We start from the raw sequence: 19779 nt of genomic DNA, 5'->3' as shown, positions 1-19779 counted from the left end.
CTCTTATCATAACAGATTACTTCTGTAGCACATGTAAACTGTAGCCCATGTGACGTGGCCAACTATATACTGCGCGCGTGTGGGTGCATGTGAATTACCTTTAGGTACTGTATATCCTTGACGGAGGTGAGCTCTGGCAGTCCAGCAGTCAGCATGAGGGCAAACAGGGTGATGAAAAGGTTCCCATTCCGCCTCAGAATCAGGTAGGCCTGTTCACAGTAATTACGGAAACTAGGCACAACACACACATTCAGTTCACTATACATTTACTCAAGTAGATAAATGATAAAAGCTAGGCAACAGATAGTGTTCCCGGCCTGGATCGCCTGAGTAGTGAAAGGAGACAGACGCTCACCTGCCAAACTTCTCAGTGTTGCCCGTCTTTCCCTGTTGGATGACGTGGATGAAGTCATGGGTCAGGATGAAGGGGACACGTTCCCTCTTGATGCCAAACTTGGACTTGAAGTTCCCCAGGATATGCCCAAAGTCTATGTGGAAGAGCTGAGACACACAGGATGTAAGAACTTGATTCCATTAAGACTCCATAAATGAACCTGGGTGATTTAGCCTGTCGTACTGGGGAGCACCTCTACCCACCTGTCCAGTGCTGCGGACCATGATGTTGTCACTGTGGCGGTCACCTATCCCCAGGACGTAGGTGGCCACGCAGTAGCCTGCACATGACAGGGTGAACTCCTCGATCGCCTTCTCCAGAGCATCTCTGCATAGTACACCAACACAAAATAAAGTGTTGGCCAAGTGGGAGCTTTCACTGGGTTTGCACTGCCAAAGCATAGCAGCTCACTAACACGTCGCCTGTTATATACATAGTTAAATATCTATGAAATAGGTCAGTAATACACAGAACTTTTGGTAAGTCACATTGAGAAAGAGCCCTGGTGTAAGAAACAAACAAACCCGTTGGCAAAGTGCGGTCTTACCCAGAGTTTTTCTCTTTGAGCCAGTTGAGCAGTGCATCCTTGTTGAAGGCTGCGGCGGCCGCCACGTTGCTACTGGTCAGCTGGATGTTGGCGATGGTATCCGCCGACGACACCACCTCGATCAGCCCTGACCGGTCACCAGTCGCTAGGCAACCGTAAGGCACGATTCTGCACAGACACATTTTGTTCCAATGATTCATAATCAACACCATTGAGATGCACCCTATAATTATCTCCATGTGTTTCCTTTCCCCGGCTCGGTCTCAGCACGTGACCAGAATGTACGCATGATCACACTCCAAACAACACATCATAGTGGCTTTATGATCCTCTCTGCAGAGCTCCTTCTGCTCTCTGAACCCTTGTCCCTGTAACCTAACAGCCCCCCAGCTCAACTGTCAAAACAATCCCACACACTGCTCAGCTCCAGATGTGTTAGACTCTGTGTGTGTGGATTTGATTAGGATGAGAAGCGGCTAGTGGGTGTGGATTTGACTAGGATGAGAAGCGGGTAGTGGGTGTGGATTTGACTAGGATGAGAAGCGGGTAGTGGGTGTGGATTTGATTAGGATGAGAAGCGGGTAGTGGGTGTGGATTTGACTAGGATGAGAAGCGGGTAGTGGGTGTGGATTTGACTAGGATGAGAAGCGGGTAGTGGGTGTGGATTTGACTAGGATGAGAAGCGGGTAGTGGGTGTGGATTTGACTAGGATGAGAAGCGGGTAGTGGGTGTGGATTTGACTAGGATGAGAAGCGGGTAGTGGGTGTGGATTTGATTAGGATGACAAGCGGGTAGTGGGTGTGTGATGCTGGGGGTATGGATGTGGGGGGGGTTAGAGGTCAGGCTAGCAGGGGGTGATTAAGGGTCCCCCCCCCCCCCAACACAGCTTCCCTACAGAAAACAGGAACAAACAAGCCTTACTGACAGTCTGACTGAGGACACACACCTTTCATATTAATATACACACCTCAGGTCCAGATTGGCCTCCTTCCATAGCAGGTCCATCAACCTCAAGATCTGCAGTGTCAACATGTCTTGTCTCAGGTCTGGAAAGAGAGATGAGTCTTTCATTCATCCTTCCAGCTTCAAAATCACCTTCCATAATACACATCCCTCCATCTTGACCTCACTACTCTTCCCTCGCTCTCTCCCCCTGAACTTCAGTGATCTTACATTTCATCTCTTAGAGGATGGTAGCCTAGCGGTTAAGGGCATTGAGCCAGATAACTGAAAGTTCGCTCGTTCGAATCCCCCAGCTGACTAGGTGAAAAATCGGTTGATGTGTCCTTGAGCAAAGCACTTAATCTTAATTGCTCATGTAAGTCTCTGGATAAGAGCGTCTGCTAAATGACTAACATGTCAATGTTAGATCCAACCCCCTCGTACCGTCTCCATTCTTGAAGATGATTCCCAGGGTGTCTCCCCCCAGCAGCTTGTTGTTGTAGACGATCCACAGAGGCTTCATCTTAGAGTCCATGTACCGACATTTCTCCACACTGGCAGGGTTGGAGGAGAGGGGAGAAATGCGGGAGAAAAAGCAAAAAATAGAGCAAGAGAGAGTCAAATCATAGTCATCCACAAGGCCCTCTCCACTCCCATCTAACCCCTTGAACCTAACCCTGGCCCTTACTTAATTCCAGAGAGCAGGACACTGGGGTTGAGAGGGGAGTGCAGGTCAGAGAGCGTCTCTGTGTAGCCACTCTGTCTCAGACAAGTCATCATGGCCTCTTTGGTGAGCATGGCCTCCTTGGTCTTACTGCGGGCGTTCTTGATGGTGCCCAGCTTGATCAGCTCGTTTACAGACTTCAGCTTGCTCAGAGCCTCCACCTAGATGGAGAGAGTGTGTAATGTTGTTACAACATAGAAGCAACGCGATGTAATAATGATGAAGTTACACCACTGCTGTATTGCCTTTCAAATCTGACACAGATGCTACGCATGACTGCATGGGCTTCCTGAAACATCCCACAGCATGGTAGCTAATTCAAAACAGGAAGGAGAGAAGGGATGGACAGCAGTGAACAGGAAGAAGCTGCCAGCAGTGCGGATGTCAGGGCTAATACAGTAGAGGTCAGAGGTTAGAAGTCAGGCTGCTGTCATCTGACGTCTTTATAAATAACCCCATTCTGAACTGAAAGGAAACTATAGAATTAGATGTACTGTAGTGATTCATTCACAGGTTAAGGTTGGAGTCAGGGCGTGAGCACGCCCGTGTTGGGGTCCTTACCTGTTTCTTCAGGACCTCAATGTGAGGGATGCTGCCGCGACAGTAAGCCTCCAGAATGAGAGAGAACTGGACAGCGACGGCTGGCATGTGCATCTCTGACCTATAGGGGGCAGCACAGTCACCCTACAGTTACAGTCATACCTGGGGTGGGTTAATGCACATGACCTCACGGAACATACACCACCAAAAAAATACAGCCTGTGTAGAGGGAAAATGTATTTTGAATCTTTACACACACACACACACACACACACACACACACACACACACACACACACACACACACACACACCCACACACACACATTCTTTCATGTACACACACTCTCTCTCTCACTCTCTCTCACTCTCTCTCTCACCTGAGATGCCAGAAGAGGAAGTGTCCTATGTTGCGATTGCACTGGGCTCTGTTCAGTAGGAAGCGGGTGAGTGCACAGTCATAGTAGGGTTCATAACGTAACACCTGTACCAGCTGGAGCAGATACTGAGACAACTCCTCATCACTGGGAGGGGGGAGAGCAGGGGGCGGAAGAGGGGGGCGGAAGAGGGGGGAGAGGAAAAGAGAGAGGGGGCAGAAGAGGGGGGAGAGCAGGGGGCGGAAGAGGGGGGAAAGGAAAAGAGAGAGGGGGGAGAGCAGGGGGCGGAAGAGGGGGGAAAGGAAAAGAGAGAGGGGGGAGAGCAGGGGGCAGAAGAGGGGGGAAAGGAAAAGAGAGAGGGGGGAGAGCAGGGGGCAGAAGAGGGGGGAGAGGAAAAGAGAGAGGGGGGAGAGCAGGGCGCAGAAGAGGGGGGAGAGGAAAAGAGAGAGGGGGGAGAGCAGGGGGCGGAAGAGGGGGGAAAGGAAAAGAGAGAGGGGGGAGAGCAGGGGGCAGAAGAGGGGGGAGAGCAGGGGGCAGAGGAAAAGAGAGAGGAAAAGAGAGAGGAAAAGAGAGAGGAAAAGAGAGAGGGAGAGTGGGGAGAGGAAGAGATAGTGAGTAAGACATTACAACAGTAAGTGAACTAGGAATAGGTATGTGTGCATTTGTATGTGTGAGCGTGTCGGTGAGCGTGTGGACTACCTCATATCCCTCAGGCAGCCCACAGCGTACTCTCTGACGTACTGGTCTGGGTAGTTAAAGTCAAGCAGCTCCAGAGCATCCCTGGGACTCAGCTTGGGCCAGATCTGCAGCAAGGCCTGGAGCTGAGAGACAGATCATTCACTATGATTAATAACTGATACAGGAGCACAGCAGAAGGTGACTGATGAGGGGCATAGTGGTATGGGCTAGGGGTTCATTTAGGATCTGACCATTGAGGCACACTAGTTTATTGCCCTTGAGAAGAAATTGAGTGTGTTAAAAAACACTATCAATACACAAGACAGGATCATGTGGCACAGTATGTACCTGGGCCATGTCCTCATGTTTGCTCCACTTGACGGAGAGCAGCAGTTTGGGCAGTGACTGGGGGAAGTTCTCCATGCAGTCGTAGCGTAGTGTCCAGATGAGGTCCTTCTCGTTCTCACACAGCTGGGACAGAGGGTCCCTCTCCATGATCTCCTTCAGCTCAATGTGGAACTTCTTACCGCCTCGGCCCTGTGGGGAAACAGCAGAGGTGGTCAGTCACCACTAGGTGGCAGCACAGGGGAAGAAATCACATTACGTACAGAGGAGTAGCAAGGGGTGCTAAAGGTAGAAGTCACCATTAAGCACAGATCTGGAATCAGAGTGCACTGCATGTAATCCTATCCACCACCAGAGAGATACAAATAGATCTGGACGTGCATGCATGTTTGATTGCTTTATGGATCAACAATGAAACATTGTTAGTCGACACAGAATAAGAGCTTGAAGCTTGAGACCGTAAGAAAACCTCCAACACACACACACACACACACCTCCCTGCAAAGGGCATGTTTTGGCAAGCCCTCTGCTTCACACGGTGTTACATAACCATGTCCCCTGTTCCACAGGGGCTTTAGGATGGGTGATTTTGTTGGTCCCCACAAGGCCAAATGCTATTTCTAGGGAGTTTAGGGTTAAGGTTAGAATTTGTGTTAGGGTTAGAATTACGTTAAAGGTTAAGAGCTAGGGTTAAGGTTCGATTTTTAGGTTAGGGTAAGAGTACAGGTAAGGAAAAATTGGATTTTGAATGGGACTGAATTGTGTCCCCCCACAAGGTTAGCTGTACAAGACTGTGTGTGTGTGTGTGTGTGTCTGTGGAACAGGAGGGCTGATCTTAGCCTCAGATTCCTCCGAGAGACACTATTGTGACAGTGCACCAGCCTGCCAACACCACCCTGGATCAGGGCTGACTGGGTTGCCCTGGAAACCAGTCATAGCAATATCCTCCCCTCTGACACATTTGGTGTCTGCTTACTGTCCCAGAAATGCTTGCAACATGCCTGGCGCCTGCTGCTCTGGAGTAAAGGGAGCACTTGTGTGTGGGGTATTTATGTATGTGTGTAAGTGTTTGAGTTGTTGGAACTCACGACAGTACCATGGGCAAGCAGTCGCTTGACCCGGCGATCTCTGCAGCTTTCTCCAGAATCTGCAGAGGAAGACCACACACACATACATATCAGTGGTCGAAATACTTCATAATGATAACCATGTATGAATACGTCCGTGTGTGTGTGTGTGTGTCCTCACCTTGTCGAAGGGGGGGAATAGGATGGGGTGAGGGTTGTAGTCAGGGAGGTGGATGTGGAGTGCTGTAGTGTTCTCAGTGTACGGGTTGGTCTGGATGGTTCCTATGGGGTTCAGCATCTCTTCAAGTTCATCTGGGGGACACAGAAAAATCACTCATACATGCCACTAACATTTAGTGTATAAGTAAGTAGGTGAGTTTCAGAAGTGGGTGTGTGTAGGTGTGAGTGTGTATAGGTTAATTCAAGGGTTTGTAAAGTGCATGAGGGTGTGTGTGCTCACCAGGAAAGGAAGACCAGCTGTGAAGGACGATATCTCCAGTCTTCAGCTGTCCTTTATAGTCAAACAGCATGGTGTTCACCCAGGCTACAGGGTAGTGCTGCAGAGAGAGGAGAGAGAGAAAGAGGGGACAGAGATAAATATCTGTATGTGTGCACGCGCCCATGCCTGTGTTTTGTGTGTGTGTCTGTCATACCACTTTGCCAGACTTGCGGATGGTCTGGTACTTGTTGATGTGGGCGTTCTTGGTGGACTTCTGCTTCTTGACCTTGTCCATGACGGCGTAGACGGCAAAGCAGAGGCGGGTCATGCGCGGCAGGTCGCTCACGGTAATGTCGAACTCTAGCGTGCTGTTCCACACGTGTTCGGAGCGTCCGCTGCTCTCGCTGCTCACCGCTGGCTTACACAGCAGCTCTGTGCCATGGAACAAGCCTGCACGTACCTGGACCTGAAGAGAGAGAGAGGGGTTTAGTTCACCATAATAGGATCATAGTGAGCGCTAACAGGGCTCTACTGTCCATGGGTTATAAATACAGTTGAACTCGGTAGTTTACATACACTTAGGTTGGAGTCATTAAAACTCGTTTTTCAACCATTCCACAAATTTCTTGTTAACAAACTATAGTTTTGGCAAGTCAGTTAGGACATCTACTTTGTGCATGACACAAGTCATTTTTCCACCAATTGTTTACAGACAGATTATTTCACTTATAATTCACTGCATCACAATTCCAGTGGGTCAGAAGTTTACATACACTAAGTTGACTGTGCCTGTAAACAGCTTGGAAAATTCCAGAAAATGATGTCATGGCTTTAGAAGCTTCTGATAGGCTAATTGACATAATTTGAGTCAATTGGAGGTGTACCTGCGGACGTATTTCAAGGCCTACCTTCAAACTCAGTGCTTCTTGCTTGATATCATGGGAAAATCAAAAGAAAATCAGCCAAGACCTCAGAAAAAGAATTGTAGAACCAGACCAAGTCTGGTTCATTCTTGGGAGCAATTTCCAAATGCCTGAAGGTACCACGTTCATCTGTACAAACAAAAGTATGCAAGTATAAACTCCATGGGACCACGCAGCCGTCATACCGCTCAGGAAGGAGACGCGTTCTGTCTCCAAGAGATGAACGTACTTTGGTGTGAAAAGTGCAAATCAATCCCAGAACAACAGCAAAGGACCTTGTGAAGATGCTGGAGGAAACAGGTACAAAAATATACGTATCCACAGTAAAATGAGTCCTATATCGACATAACCTGAAAGGCCACTCAGCAAGGAAGAAGCCACTGCTCCAAAACCGCCATAAAAAAACAGACTACGGTTTGCAACTGCACATGGGGACAAAGATCGTACTTTTTGTACAAAATCATACAGAAATAGAACAGTTTGGCCATAATGACCATTGTTATGTTTGGAGGGAAAAGGGGGAGGCTTGCAAGCCGAAGAACACCATCCCAACCGTGAAGCATGTTGGTGGCAGCATCATGCTGTGGGGGTGCTTTGCTGCAGGAGGGACTGGTGCACTTCACAAAATAGATGGCATCATGAGGTAGGAAAATGATGTGGATATATTGAAGCAACATCTCAAGACATCAGTCAGGAAGTTAAAGCTTGGTCGCAAATGGGTCTTCCAAATGGACAATGACCCTAAGCATACTTCCAAAGTTGTGGCAAAATGGCTTAAGGAGAACAAAGTCAAGATATTGGAGTGGCCATCACAAACCCCTGACCTCCATTCCATAGAAAATGTGTGGGCAGAACTGAAAAAGTGTGTGCGAGCAAGGAGGCCTACAAACCTGACTCAAGTTACACCAGCTCTGTCAGGAGGAATGGGCCAAAATGCGAACAACTTATTGTGGGAAGCTTGTGGAAGGCTACCCGAAACGTTTGACCCAAGTTCAACAATTTAAAGGCAATGCTACCAAATACTAATTGAGTGTATGTAAACTTCTGACCCACTGGGAATGTGATGAAAGAAATAAAAGCTGAAATAAATCATTCTCTACCATTATTCTGACATTTCACATTGTTAAAATAAAGTGATAATCCTAACTGACCTAAGACAGGGAATTTTTACTAGGATTAAATGTCAGCAATTGTGAAAAACTGAGTTTAAATGTATTTGGCTAAGGTGTATGTAAACTTCCAATTTCAACTGTACATCCCAGAGCAAACAGTAAAAATGCAACATCAATTCCAGGTTTGCTATCAAGTAATCATCATCATCATCATCATCAGTGGTTACCTTGGCCGTCTCCTCAGCGTTCACCTTGCTGCCTTTGATTAGGACGATCTTAAAATGGGTAGACACCTCCCATACACACGTATTCACTTGCTGGAGAGAGAAGCAGAGTAACAGAGGGAAGAGGAGAGAGAGAAGGGGAGATAAATATTTTCATGAGTAAGCAAGGAAAACAGTATACTTTACTGTAGGAATAACAAACACACATACACTTACTGAAGGGTGAGTCACACTGTTGTCAAGCAGAGTAGACTTGCCAAGGTCAGCACAGCAGGAAAAACACTCCACATGACTGGCCCTCAACTACAGACCACAAACATGAATAAGCAGCACACTTCCTGTGTTGTGTGTGTGTGTGTGTAAACTAAAGTTTTGTTTTTTTAAGTGTGTTTGTGTGTGAGTGAACAGGAGTGTTTTGAATGTAAGCGTATGTACTGTGTATCAGTGTGTATTTAGGTGAGTGCCTACGCGACAGAGGAGTACATGTATCTTTTTGTAACGTCTGATTAGAGTACACCACAAGAACAGTATATCCTCTCAACCTCTCCTCACTACCTAGAACAAAGCTCTCCCCTCCTGGAGAGCTGCTGGGTAAACAGGTCTGTTGTGAAGCACAGGCCTGTTGTGAAGCCTTCTCACTTCTCCTTCTGTCAATGGCCCAACTACCACACGACATCACTGTCTGACCACAGTCTTCTTTTCAGATCAGATACAGTCTTGTTGATGTCAATCATTACAACTAAATGTCAACATTTGAAGCATTGACTGACAGGTGTGTCATTTACTGTCCAATGTCACCCGTCACTGTGGGACAGTCATCATGGTACCTTGGCAATTAAGCTCTAATGAGCAATTAAACTGCACCTGGCCTTTAGAACCAGACGGAACGTCAGAATGACGTCAGAGTGCACCTGCTAAGAGCGGCTAGCAATGTCTGGAGAAAATGCTCACAAACATGCACCTACCACACCCACACACACACACATGTGACTGACCGAGGGTCCCCTCCTCTTGGGGGGCAGGGGTAAGGGGGGGATGGAGCTCTTGCGGTTGACCACAGCTCCGATGGCCGAGATCTCCTTCTCGAACATGGCCTGGACCGTGCTGACCTGGACCAGGGTCAGGTGGGGACACTCCTTAGCCTGGAGACAGGCTTTGATGTACTGGGACAGAGAGGAGAGGACGTTAATACACAGAGAGTACTATTCTGTACGCACACACATCCAAACTGAATTTCTTTTAAATGTTTTTTTTGTAATGTAGCAGACGCTCTTATCTAGAGCGACTTACAGGCGCAATTAGGGTTGAGTGCCTTGTGCTCAAAGGCACAGACAGATTTTTCACAATGAAATTTAAATTCTAACCAGCGACCTTTCGGTTACTGACCCAACGCTCTTAACCGCTAGGCTACCTGCCGTCCCTTACAAATGTGAATGGTGCACATGCGCACACACACAGCCAGCCAGAGAGAGAGAGCCAGCCAGCCAGAGAGAGAGAGCCAGCCAGCCAGAGAGAGAGAGAGAGAGAGCCAGCCAGAGAGAGAGAGAGAGAGAGAGCCAGCCAGAGAGAGAGAGAGAGAGAGAGCCAGCCAGAGAGAGAGAGAGAGAGAGCCAGCCAGAGAGAGAGAGAGAGAGAGAGCCAGCCAGAGAGAGAGAGAGAGAGAGAGCCAGCCAGAGAGAGAGAGAGAGAGAGAGCCAGCCAGAGAGAGAGAGAGAGAGAGCCAGCCAGAGAGAGAGAGAGAGAGAGAGCCAGCCAGAGAGAGAGAGAGAGAGAGAGCCAGCCAGAGAGAGAGAGAGAGAGAGAGCCAGCCAGAGAGAGAGAGAGAGAGAGCCAGCCAGAGAGAGAGAGAGAGAGAGCCAGCCAGAGAGAGAGAGAGAGAGAGCCAGCCAGAGAGAGAGAGAGAGAGAGCCAGCCAGAGAGAGAGAGAGAGAGAGCCAGCCAGAGAGAGAGAGAGAGAGAGCCAGCCAGAGAGAGAGAGAGAGAGAGCCAGCCAGAGAGAGAGAGAGAGAGAGCCAGCCAGAGAGAGAGAGAGAGAGAGCCAGCCAGAGAGAGAGAGAGAGAGCCAACCAGAGAGAGAGAGAGAGAGCCAACCAGAGAGAGAGAGAGAGAGCCAGCCAGAGAGAGAGAGAGAGAGCCAGCCAGAGAGAGAGAGAGAGAGCCAGCCAGAGAGAGAGAGAGAGAGCCAGCCAGAGAGAGAGAGAGAGAGCCAGCCAGCCAGAGAGAGAGAGCCAGCCAGAGAGAGCCAGCCAGCCAGAGAGAGAGAGCCAGCCAGAGAGAGAGAGCCAGCCAGAGAGAGAGAGCCAGCCAGAGAGAGAGAGCCAGCCAGAGAGAGAGAGCCAGCCAGAGAGAGAGAGCCAGCCAGAGAGAGAGAGCCAGCCAGAGAGAGAGAGCCAGCCAGAGAGAGAGAGCCAGCCAGAGAGAGAGCGACATCAGACAAGCCTATATGTTCTGAAGAGATGACAGAAGAGGGAGAGAGCCAGCCAGCCAGAGAGAGAGCGACATCAGACAAGCCTATATGTTCTGAAGAGATGACAGAAGAGGGAGAGTACACAAACTGAGTAGGGATGAGAGGTCAAACAGAGGAAATCAGACACACAGATGGAAGGTAACCCATATCTAATGTACAGACATGATGTATGTGGATCAGATGGTTCCTGGATCTAAACACTGGGTCACAAATAGGACCGGACCCTTTTCTGCAGGGTGTAATGGTCACAGTCTGCTTCATCACACACGGAAACGCACACACACACACTCATACACAGATGGATTCAGTCATGCACACATACCAGGTCTGTGAGTAACAGTAATGTGTTCCAGGAAGACAGTGTTATTAATGAGGCGTTATTAGGACAGCAGTCAGATGACCGTTTCTGGATCACTGCGTCTCATTTATGGTTAAACACAAGGAGACATTCCTAAACCCACTCCCTACACGCTCTGACCTTGGAACGTTAACTGTTACATACTACTTATGACATTAATGATTAAGGAATGGTTGAGATAAACAAGGTCATTGTCAGAGAAGAGTTGAGGTCAGCACAGCACATGTAGAGGGTAAGAGAATAAGAAAAGGAGCAGTTTGATGGTAAGAAAGCACTCGAGGGTTTGGGGGTTAAAGGTGAAGGGGTCATAGGGCATCATGAGGTTGAGCCTAAGAGTAAAGGGTCACCTTGTACTGTATCAGGGGGTGGTCTCCACAGAGAAACTCCAGCTTATCGCTGACCCTCAGAACGTACTGCTCAGCCTGGCGTCCCTCCTCCTCGGGGCCGTGGGTCGTCAGCCATTTCCTCAACGCCTGTTCCATCAGCTCACTGGGACTGGTGCTGGGCCACACCTTCAGACTGGCTGTGTCCTGGAGGGAGAGAGCATTATCCTCATTAATGTCAACACACACAGAGAGAGACCAGAGACATATATATATATATATATATATAAGTGAAATCCCATGATAGCGAGGTGAGAGGGCAAAGGGGGGGGTTGAAAAAACAGTAAAATAACATTAGAGAGAAAGACGGGGGGGGGGTAAAGGAATATAGATTATCCTGCAGTGTGTGACAAGGTTTAACAAACAATCCCAGCAAGGTTTACAGACACCGAAGGCTTACAGAGCATTCAGACAGAGAAACACACACCCCTACCCAACCTGCCTTGCAGCCTGGCGCCAAACCTGGTCGTGAGGGCACAGCCTTCACCCACTCACAATGCTATGACAACCACATACTGCACATCACCATGGTGACACCACCCAGAGTGGTCAAGTTCCAAATAGAGTGGTAATAATTATTCAAATGATTTCACACTGTCATTACAGCCAATACATTAGGACTATGGTGACTATGGGTACTTTCAGGTAATTCCCTTAAATAAAATGGTAACTATAGCACCTTGTAGCTTCAAGTGCATGAGTGCTGTTTTACAATGTAATGTCCAAGTAAATATCATGTAAACAAGTAGTAAAATAAGGGTTTGTTCAGCCAACTGAAAACCAGGCCAACCAACCAATGGAGTTAACAAGACTAGACAATAAAAAGGTCCACTTCCTGTGCCTAATGTGAACTCCTAAATAACACAGACTTCCTGCCACCGTCCACCTGGAGAGAACACAGACGGTAATGGTTTGGGCCATGACCCTAGCGTGGCGGTGACCCTAGCGTGGCGGTGACCCTAGCGTGGCGGTTGATCTGAGCTCATTTGTTGGCATGCCACCGAATCTATAAAAACAGAGTTGCACACTCCATATGTATAACTACCAGTGATTTATTGGTTAAATGCCACCGGATCTACACACACTTATTTCAGATAGAACATACAGTAGTTTGTGGAGAAGTTGATAGTGAGAGGTGTGTTTTGTGAGTGAGTGAGTGTGAGAGAGAGGGCAAGCGAGCGATGCAGAGTCAGCGTCTTCAGATGTCCTCTTTTTCCATGTTTTCAATCAGTGGAGAGGCCCTTTGGTCAGGCGCTTGTGTGTGTGTGTGTGTATGTATGTATATATATATATATATAAAAAATATAAGTGTGTCAGGGGCTTCGGTGTCTCAGTGAGGATGGAACTGTGACTGGTGGTGACCCATTTAGTGCCGTCACTCTGCCAGTCTGGCTCAGTCACATGACCAGGTGCCATAAGTGGCCAGCCAACTGTCACATGACCCGGTCCCGTTAGGGGCCAGCCAACTGTCACATGACCCGGTCCCGTTAGGGGCCAGCCAACTGTCACATGACCCGGTCCCATTAGGGGCCAGCCAACTGTCACATGACCCGGTCCCATTAGGGGCCAGCCAACTGTCACATGACCCGGTCCCATTAGGGGCCAGCCAACTGTCACATGACCCGGTCCCATTAGGGGCCAGCCAACTGTCACATGACCCGGTCCCATTAGGGGCCAGCCAACTGTCACATGACCCGGTGCCATTAGGGGCCAGCCAACTGTCACATGACCCGGTCCCATTAGGGGCCAGCCAACTGTCACATGACCAGGTGCCATTAGGGGCCAGCCAACTGTCACATGACCCGGTGCCAGCCAACTGTCACATGACCAGGTGCTATTAGGGGCCAGCCAACTGTCACATGACCCGGTCCCATTAGGGGCCAGCCAACTGTCACATGACCAGGTGCTATTAGGGGCCAGCCAACTGTCACATGACCCGGTCCCATTAGGGGCCAGCCAACAGAGGAGATAAAAGAGGGGAGAATATCTGTGTGTGAGAGAGTTTGTTTACTCGTCTGTAGCCTACTGAGTATAACAAACATTAGGAACACCGTCTTAATATTGAGTTGCACCCCCCACCACCTTTGGCCCTCAGAAAAGCCTCAATTCGTTGGGGCATGGACTCTACAAGATGTCGAATGCGTTCCACAGCGATGCTGGCCCATGTTGACTCCAATGCTTCCCACAATTGTGTCAAGTTGGCTGGATGTCCTTTGGGTGGTTGACCATTCTTGATACACATGGGGAAACTGTTTAACGTGAAAAACCCAGTAGCATTACAGTTCTTGACACAAACTGGTGCCCCTGGCACCTACCACCATACTCCGTTCAAAGGCATTTCAATATTTTGTCTTGCTCATTCACTCTCTGAATGGCACACATACACAATTCAAGTCTCAATTGTCTCCAGGCTTTAAAATCCTTCTCGTCCTCTTCATCTACACTGACTGAAGTGGATTTAACAAGTGACATCAATAAGGGATCATAGCTTTCACCTGGTTAGTTTCATGGAAAGAGCAGGGGTTCTTAATGTTTTGTATACTCCGTGTCTGTATACTGTTGTCAGTATTTGATGACTACTGATTGATGATAGCTGAGGGTGTGTAGTAGAGGTCGACCGATTAATCGGAATGGCCGATTAATTAGGGCCGATTTCAAGTTTTCATAACAAATCGGTATATATATTTTTTTACACCTTTATTTAACTAGGCAAGTCAGATTAAGAACACATTCTTATTTTCAATGACGGCCTAGGAACGGGGGTTAACTGCCTTGTTCAGGGGGGATTCGGGGATTCGTTTTTGCAACCTTCTGCTCTAACCACCCGCCTTACATTGCACTCCAAGAGGAGCCTGCATGGCAGGCTGACTACCTGTTACGGGAGGGCAGCAAGAAGCCAAGGTAAGTTGCTAGCTAGCATTAAAATGATCTTATAAAAACTATCAATCTTAACATAATCACTAGTTAACTACACATGGTTGATGATATTACTAGTTTATCTAACGTGCCCTGCGTTGCATATAATCGATGCGGTGCCTGTTAATTTCTCATCGAATCACAGCCTACTTCGACAAACGGGTGATTTAACAAGCGTATTTGCGAGAAAAAAAAAGCACTGTCGTTGCACCAATGTACCTAACATCAATGCCTTTCTTTAAAATCAATACACTAGTATATATTTTTAAACCTGCATATTTAGTTAATATTGCCTGCAAACATGAAATTGTGTCACTGCTCTTGCGTTCATTGCACGCCGAGTCAGGTTATATGCAACAGTTTGGGCCGCCTGGCTCGTTGCAAACTAATTTGCCAGAATTTTACGTAATTATGACATACCATTGAAGGTTGTGCAATGTAACAGGAATATTTAGACTTAGGGATGCCACCCGTTAGATAAAATACGGGGCGGTTCCGTATTTCCCTGAAAGGAAAAACGTTTTGTTTTCGAGATGATAGTTTCCGGATTCGACCATATTAATTTACATTTACATATTAATGACCAAAGGCTCGTATTTCTGTGTGTTTATTATAATTAAGTCTATGATTTGATAGAGCAGTCTGACTGAGCGGTGGTAGGCACCAGCAGGCTCGTGAGCATTCATTTAAACAGCACTTTCGTGCGTTTTGCTAGCAGCTCAACACAATGCATTGTGCTGTTTATGACTTCAGCCTAATCTTGGGAGTTGATAGGCTTGGTGTAACCGATGTGAAATGGCTAGCTAGTTAGCGGGTGCACGCTAATAGCGTTTCAAACATCACATGCTCTGAGACTTGGAGTAGTGTTCCCCTTGCTCTACATGGGTAACGCTGCTTCGAGAGTGGCTGTTGTCGATGTGTTCCTGGTTCGAGCCCAGGTAGGAGCGAGGAGAGGGACGGAAGCTATACTGTTACACTGGCAATACTAAAGTGCCTATAAGAACATCCAATAGTCAAAGGTATATGAAATACAAATCGTATAGAGAGAAATAGTCCTATAATTCCTATAATAACTACAACCTAAAACTTCTTACCTGGGAATATTGAAGACTCATGTTAAAAGGAACCACCAGCTTTCATATGTTCTCATGTTCTGAGCAAGGCACTTAAACGTTAGCTTTTTTACATGGCACATATTGCACTTTTACTTTCTTCTCCAACACTTTGTTTTTGAATTATTTAAACCAAATTCAACATGTTTCATTATTTATTTGAGGCTAAATTGATTTTATTTATGTATTATATTAAGTTAAAATAAGTGTTCATTCAGTATTGTTGTAATTGTCATTATTACAAATAATAATAATAAAAAAATTAAAAAAAATATCGCAATCGGCTTTTTTTGGTCCTACAATAAATCGGTATCGGCGTTGAAAAATAAATAAATAAATCGGTCGACCTCTAGTGTGTAGTATTGTAAATGTGACTACTGATTGATGATAGCTGAGGGTGTGTAGTGTTGTAAATGTGCCTACTGATTGATGACAGCTGAGGGTGTGTAGTGTTGTAAATGTGCCTACTGATTGATGACAGCTGAGGGTGTGTAGTATTGTAAATGTGCCTACTGATTGATGACAGCTGAGGGTGTGTAGTATTGTAAATGTGCCTACTGATTGATGACAGCTGAGGGTGTGTAGTATTGTAAATGTGACTACTGATTGATGACAGCTGAGGGTGTGTAGTGTTGTAAATGTGCCTACTGATTGATGACAGCTGAGGGTGTGTAGTATTGTAAATGTGCCTACTGATTGATGACAGCTGAGGGTGTGTAGTATTGTAAATGTGCCTACTGATTGATGACAGCTGAGGGTGTGTAGTATTGTAAATGTGCCTACTGATTGATGACAGCTGAGGGTGTGTAGTATTGTAAATGTGACTACTGATTGATGACAGCTGAGGGTGTGTAGTGTTGTAAATGTGCCTACTGATTGATGACAGCTGAGGGTGTGTAGTATTGTAAATGTGCCTACTGATTGATGACAGCTGAGGGTGTGTAGTATTGTAAATGTGCCTACTGATTGATGACAGCTGAGGGTGTGTAGTATTGTAAATGTGCCTACTGATTGATGACAGCTGAGGGTGGGTAGTATTGTAAATGTGACTACTGATTGATGCCAGTCAGTAGTCAACTTCTGGACTTGTCTCTGTGCTGTTTGTTGCTACTTGGCTATATGCCAAACTGGGTTTTTACTTTATTTACCAATGTCTTAGTTTTTCCTTGCTCAACTTTTTCACCCCAACGCAATATCCGGACATGGTTCTACAGGACCTCCACCAGCCGAAAAAGCTACATTTTGTTGCATTACAACCTGTAATTGAAATGGATGTTTATTTGGATTTCATGTAATGGACATACACAAAATAGTCCAAATTGGTGAAGTGAAATGCAAAGAATTACTTGTTTAAAAGAATTGCAAAAAAAAACAAAAAACTGAAAAGTGGTGCGTGCACATGTATTCACCCCCTTTACTATGAAGCCCCTAAATAAGATCTGGTTCAACCAATTACCTTCAGAAGTCACATAATTAGTTAAATAAAGTCCACCTGTCATCAATCTAAGTGTCACATGATCTGTCACATGATCTCAGTATACATACACCGGTTCTGAAAGGCCTCAGAGTCCGCAACACCACCAAACAAGGGGCAAGCAAGAGGCACTATGAAGACCAAGAAGCTCTCCAAACAGGTCAGGGATAAAGTTGTGGAGAAGTACAGATCAGGGTTGGGTTTAAAAAATTCTGAAACTTTGAACATCCCACGGAGCACCATTAAATCCATTATTAAAAAAATAGAAAGAATATGGCACCACAACAAACCTGCCAAGAGAGGGCCGCCCACCAAAACTCACAGACCAGGCAAGGAGGGCATTAATCAGAGAGGCAACAAAGAGACCAAAGATAACCCTGAAGGAGCTGCAAAGCTCCACAGCGGAGATTGGAGTATCTGTCCATAGGACCAGTTTAGCCATACACTCCACAGACCTGGGCTTTATGGAAGAGAGGCCAGAAAAAAAGCCATTGCTTAAAAGAAAAAAAAATAAGCAAACACGTTTGGTGTTCGCCAAAAGGCATGTGGGAGACTCCCCAAACATATGGAAGAAGGTACTCTGGTAAGATGAGACTAAAATGTCGCTTTTTGACCATCAAGGAAAACGCCATGTCTGGCGCAACCCAACACCTCACATCACCCAGAGAACGCCATCCCCATGTTTTTCATCAGGGGACTGGGAAACTGGTCAGAATTGAAGGAATGATGGATGTCACTAAAAACAGGGAAATTCTTGAGGGAAACCTGTTTCAGTCTTCCAGAGATTTGAGACTGGGGCAGAGGTTCACCTTCCAGCAGGACAATGACCCTAAGCATACTGCTAAAGCAACACTGAAGTGGTTTAAGGGGAAACATTTAAATGTCTCGGAATGGCCTAGTCAAAGCCCAGACCTCAATCCAATTGAGAATCTGTGGCATGACTTAAAGATTGCAGTACACCAGCAGAACCCATCCAACTTGAAAGAGCTGGAGCAGTTTTGCCTTGAAGAATGGGCAAAAATCCCAGTGGCTAGATGTGCCAAGCTTATAGAGACATACCCCAAGAGACTTGCACACTAGTTCTGTTTTTCTTGTCTTATTTCTTGTATTTTTTTCACAATAAAAAATATTTTGCATTTTTAAAGTGGTAGGCATGTTGTGTAAATCAAATGATACAACCCCCAAATTCCAGGTTGTAAGGCAACAAAATAGGAAAAATGCCAAGGGGGTGAATACTTTTGCAAGCCACTGTAAGTAGTAACATTAACACTATGCCATCTAATTGCAGTCGCTGTACTCATAATATACAGGAGAACTATCACCTTATACACGTGGCAAGCACAGCTTCAGATGCAATCGTTAGGTAAAGGCAATTTAAGTGTAGGAAAGGATGAAACAGTAAGTACAGATAGTAGTATAAATCCCCCCGCACAGTCCTCACAAGCCGGACAATTTTCTCAATACTTCTGGAAAGAAATGCTGTCGGCATGCTCAACCGGTGTCGCTCATTTAGCCGACAGAAACTTTAAACCGGTTCTGCACATTAAGCAATGAGCCGGAGTCAGAGGCCGAGCTTCCTCAGGTCTTTCCTCTACCCGTCGTGGGGTCTGAGCTGCCAAAGCCTCCCACCATTAACTCTGACAAATTGAAAACCCTAGTCATTGGCGACTCCATTACCCGCAGTATTAGACTTAAAAACGAATCATCCAGCGATCATACACTGTTTACCAGGGGGCAGGGCTACCGACGTTAAGGCTAATCTGAAGATGGTGCTGGCTAAGGCTAAAACTGGCGAGTGTAGAGAGTATAGGGATATTGTTATCCACGGCACGATGTTAGGATGAAACAGTCAGAGGTCACCTAGCGCAACAAAGCCTCAGCGTTTAAATCAGCTAGAAAGATGTGTCGGCATCGAGTAATTGTCTCTGGCCCCCTCCCAGTTAGGGGGAGTGATGAGCTCTACAGCAGAGTCTCACAACTCAATCGCTGGTTGAAAACGGTTTTCTGCCCCTCCCAAAAGATATATATGTAGATAATTGTCTCGCTTTCTGGGACTCAAAGCCTGGCCTGCTGAGGAGTGACGGACTCCATCCTAGCTGGAGGGGTGCTCTCACCTTATCTATGAACATAGACAGGGCACTAACTCCACAATGAGATAGCCTGCTGCCTGGCCTGCACCCTGTTCGCCAGCCTACCAGCTTAGTAGAGTCTGCCACTAGCAGTCAGTGTAGTCAGCTCAGCTATCCTCATTGAGGCCGTGGCTGTGCCTCGATCTAGGTTGAGCAAAACATGGCGGTGTTCGCCTTAGCAATCTCACTGGAATAAAGACCTCCATTCCTGTCATTATTGAAAGAGATTGTGATATCTCATCTCAAAATAGGGTTAGTTAAATGTTAGTTCCCTCACTTCCAAGGCAGTTATAGTCAATGAACTAATCACAGATCATAATCTTGATGTGATTGGCCTGACTGAAAAATGGCTCAAGCCCGATTAATTTACTGTGTTAAATAAGGCCTCTTCTCCTGGTTACACTAGTGACCATATCCCCCGCACATTTCGCAAAGGCAGAGGTGTTGCTAACATGACAGCAAATTTCAATTTAACCCCCCAAAAAATGCCTGCGTTGTCATCTTTTGAGCTTCTAGTCATGAAATCTATGCAGTCTACTTATCACTTTTTATAGCTACTGTTTACAGGTCTCCTGGGCCATATACAGCGTTCCTCACAGAGTTCCCTGAATTCCTAATGGACCTTGTAG

At 46.6% G+C, this 19779-nt stretch overlaps 1 protein-coding gene across 6 annotated transcripts in view; it reads right to left on the bottom strand.

Moving 5' to 3' along the window:
• The window catches only part of LOC106613172 (phosphatidylinositol 4,5-bisphosphate 3-kinase catalytic subunit beta isoform), a 74424-nt gene that overhangs the window by 2311 nt on the left and 52334 nt on the right, over positions 1-19779 (bottom strand). For all 6 annotated transcript variants that reach the window (XM_045724730.2, XM_045724733.2, XM_045724731.2 and 3 more), the window contains 18 exons: positions 11484-11666; positions 9307-9474; positions 8315-8404; positions 6267-6518; positions 6074-6170; positions 5795-5925; positions 5643-5693; positions 4550-4738; positions 4223-4344; positions 3527-3670; positions 3169-3268; positions 2572-2768; positions 2328-2437; positions 1909-1987; positions 942-1109; positions 598-721; positions 356-501; positions 99-231 (listed from right to left, as the gene is read on the bottom strand). In XM_045724730.2, the coding sequence (XP_045580686.1) occupies positions 99-231; positions 356-501; positions 598-721; positions 942-1109; positions 1909-1987; positions 2328-2437; positions 2572-2768; positions 3169-3268; positions 3527-3670; positions 4223-4344; positions 4550-4738; positions 5643-5693; positions 5795-5925; positions 6074-6170; positions 6267-6518; positions 8315-8404; positions 9307-9474; positions 11484-11666 (2484 nt within the window). The remainder of the gene's footprint in view (positions 1-98; positions 232-355; positions 502-597; positions 722-941; positions 1110-1908; positions 1988-2327; positions 2438-2571; positions 2769-3168; positions 3269-3526; positions 3671-4222; positions 4345-4549; positions 4739-5642; positions 5694-5794; positions 5926-6073; positions 6171-6266; positions 6519-8314; positions 8405-9306; positions 9475-11483; positions 11667-19779) is intronic.

This window comes from Salmo salar, chromosome 09 (genome assembly GCF_965601325.2).
Source record: "Salmo salar chromosome 09, fSalSal1, whole genome shotgun sequence".
Lineage (NCBI taxonomy): Eukaryota > Metazoa > Chordata > Actinopteri > Salmoniformes > Salmonidae > Salmo > Salmo salar.
Note: the sequence above shows the minus strand (reverse complement) of the source record. Positions and strands in the feature narration are given on the sequence as shown.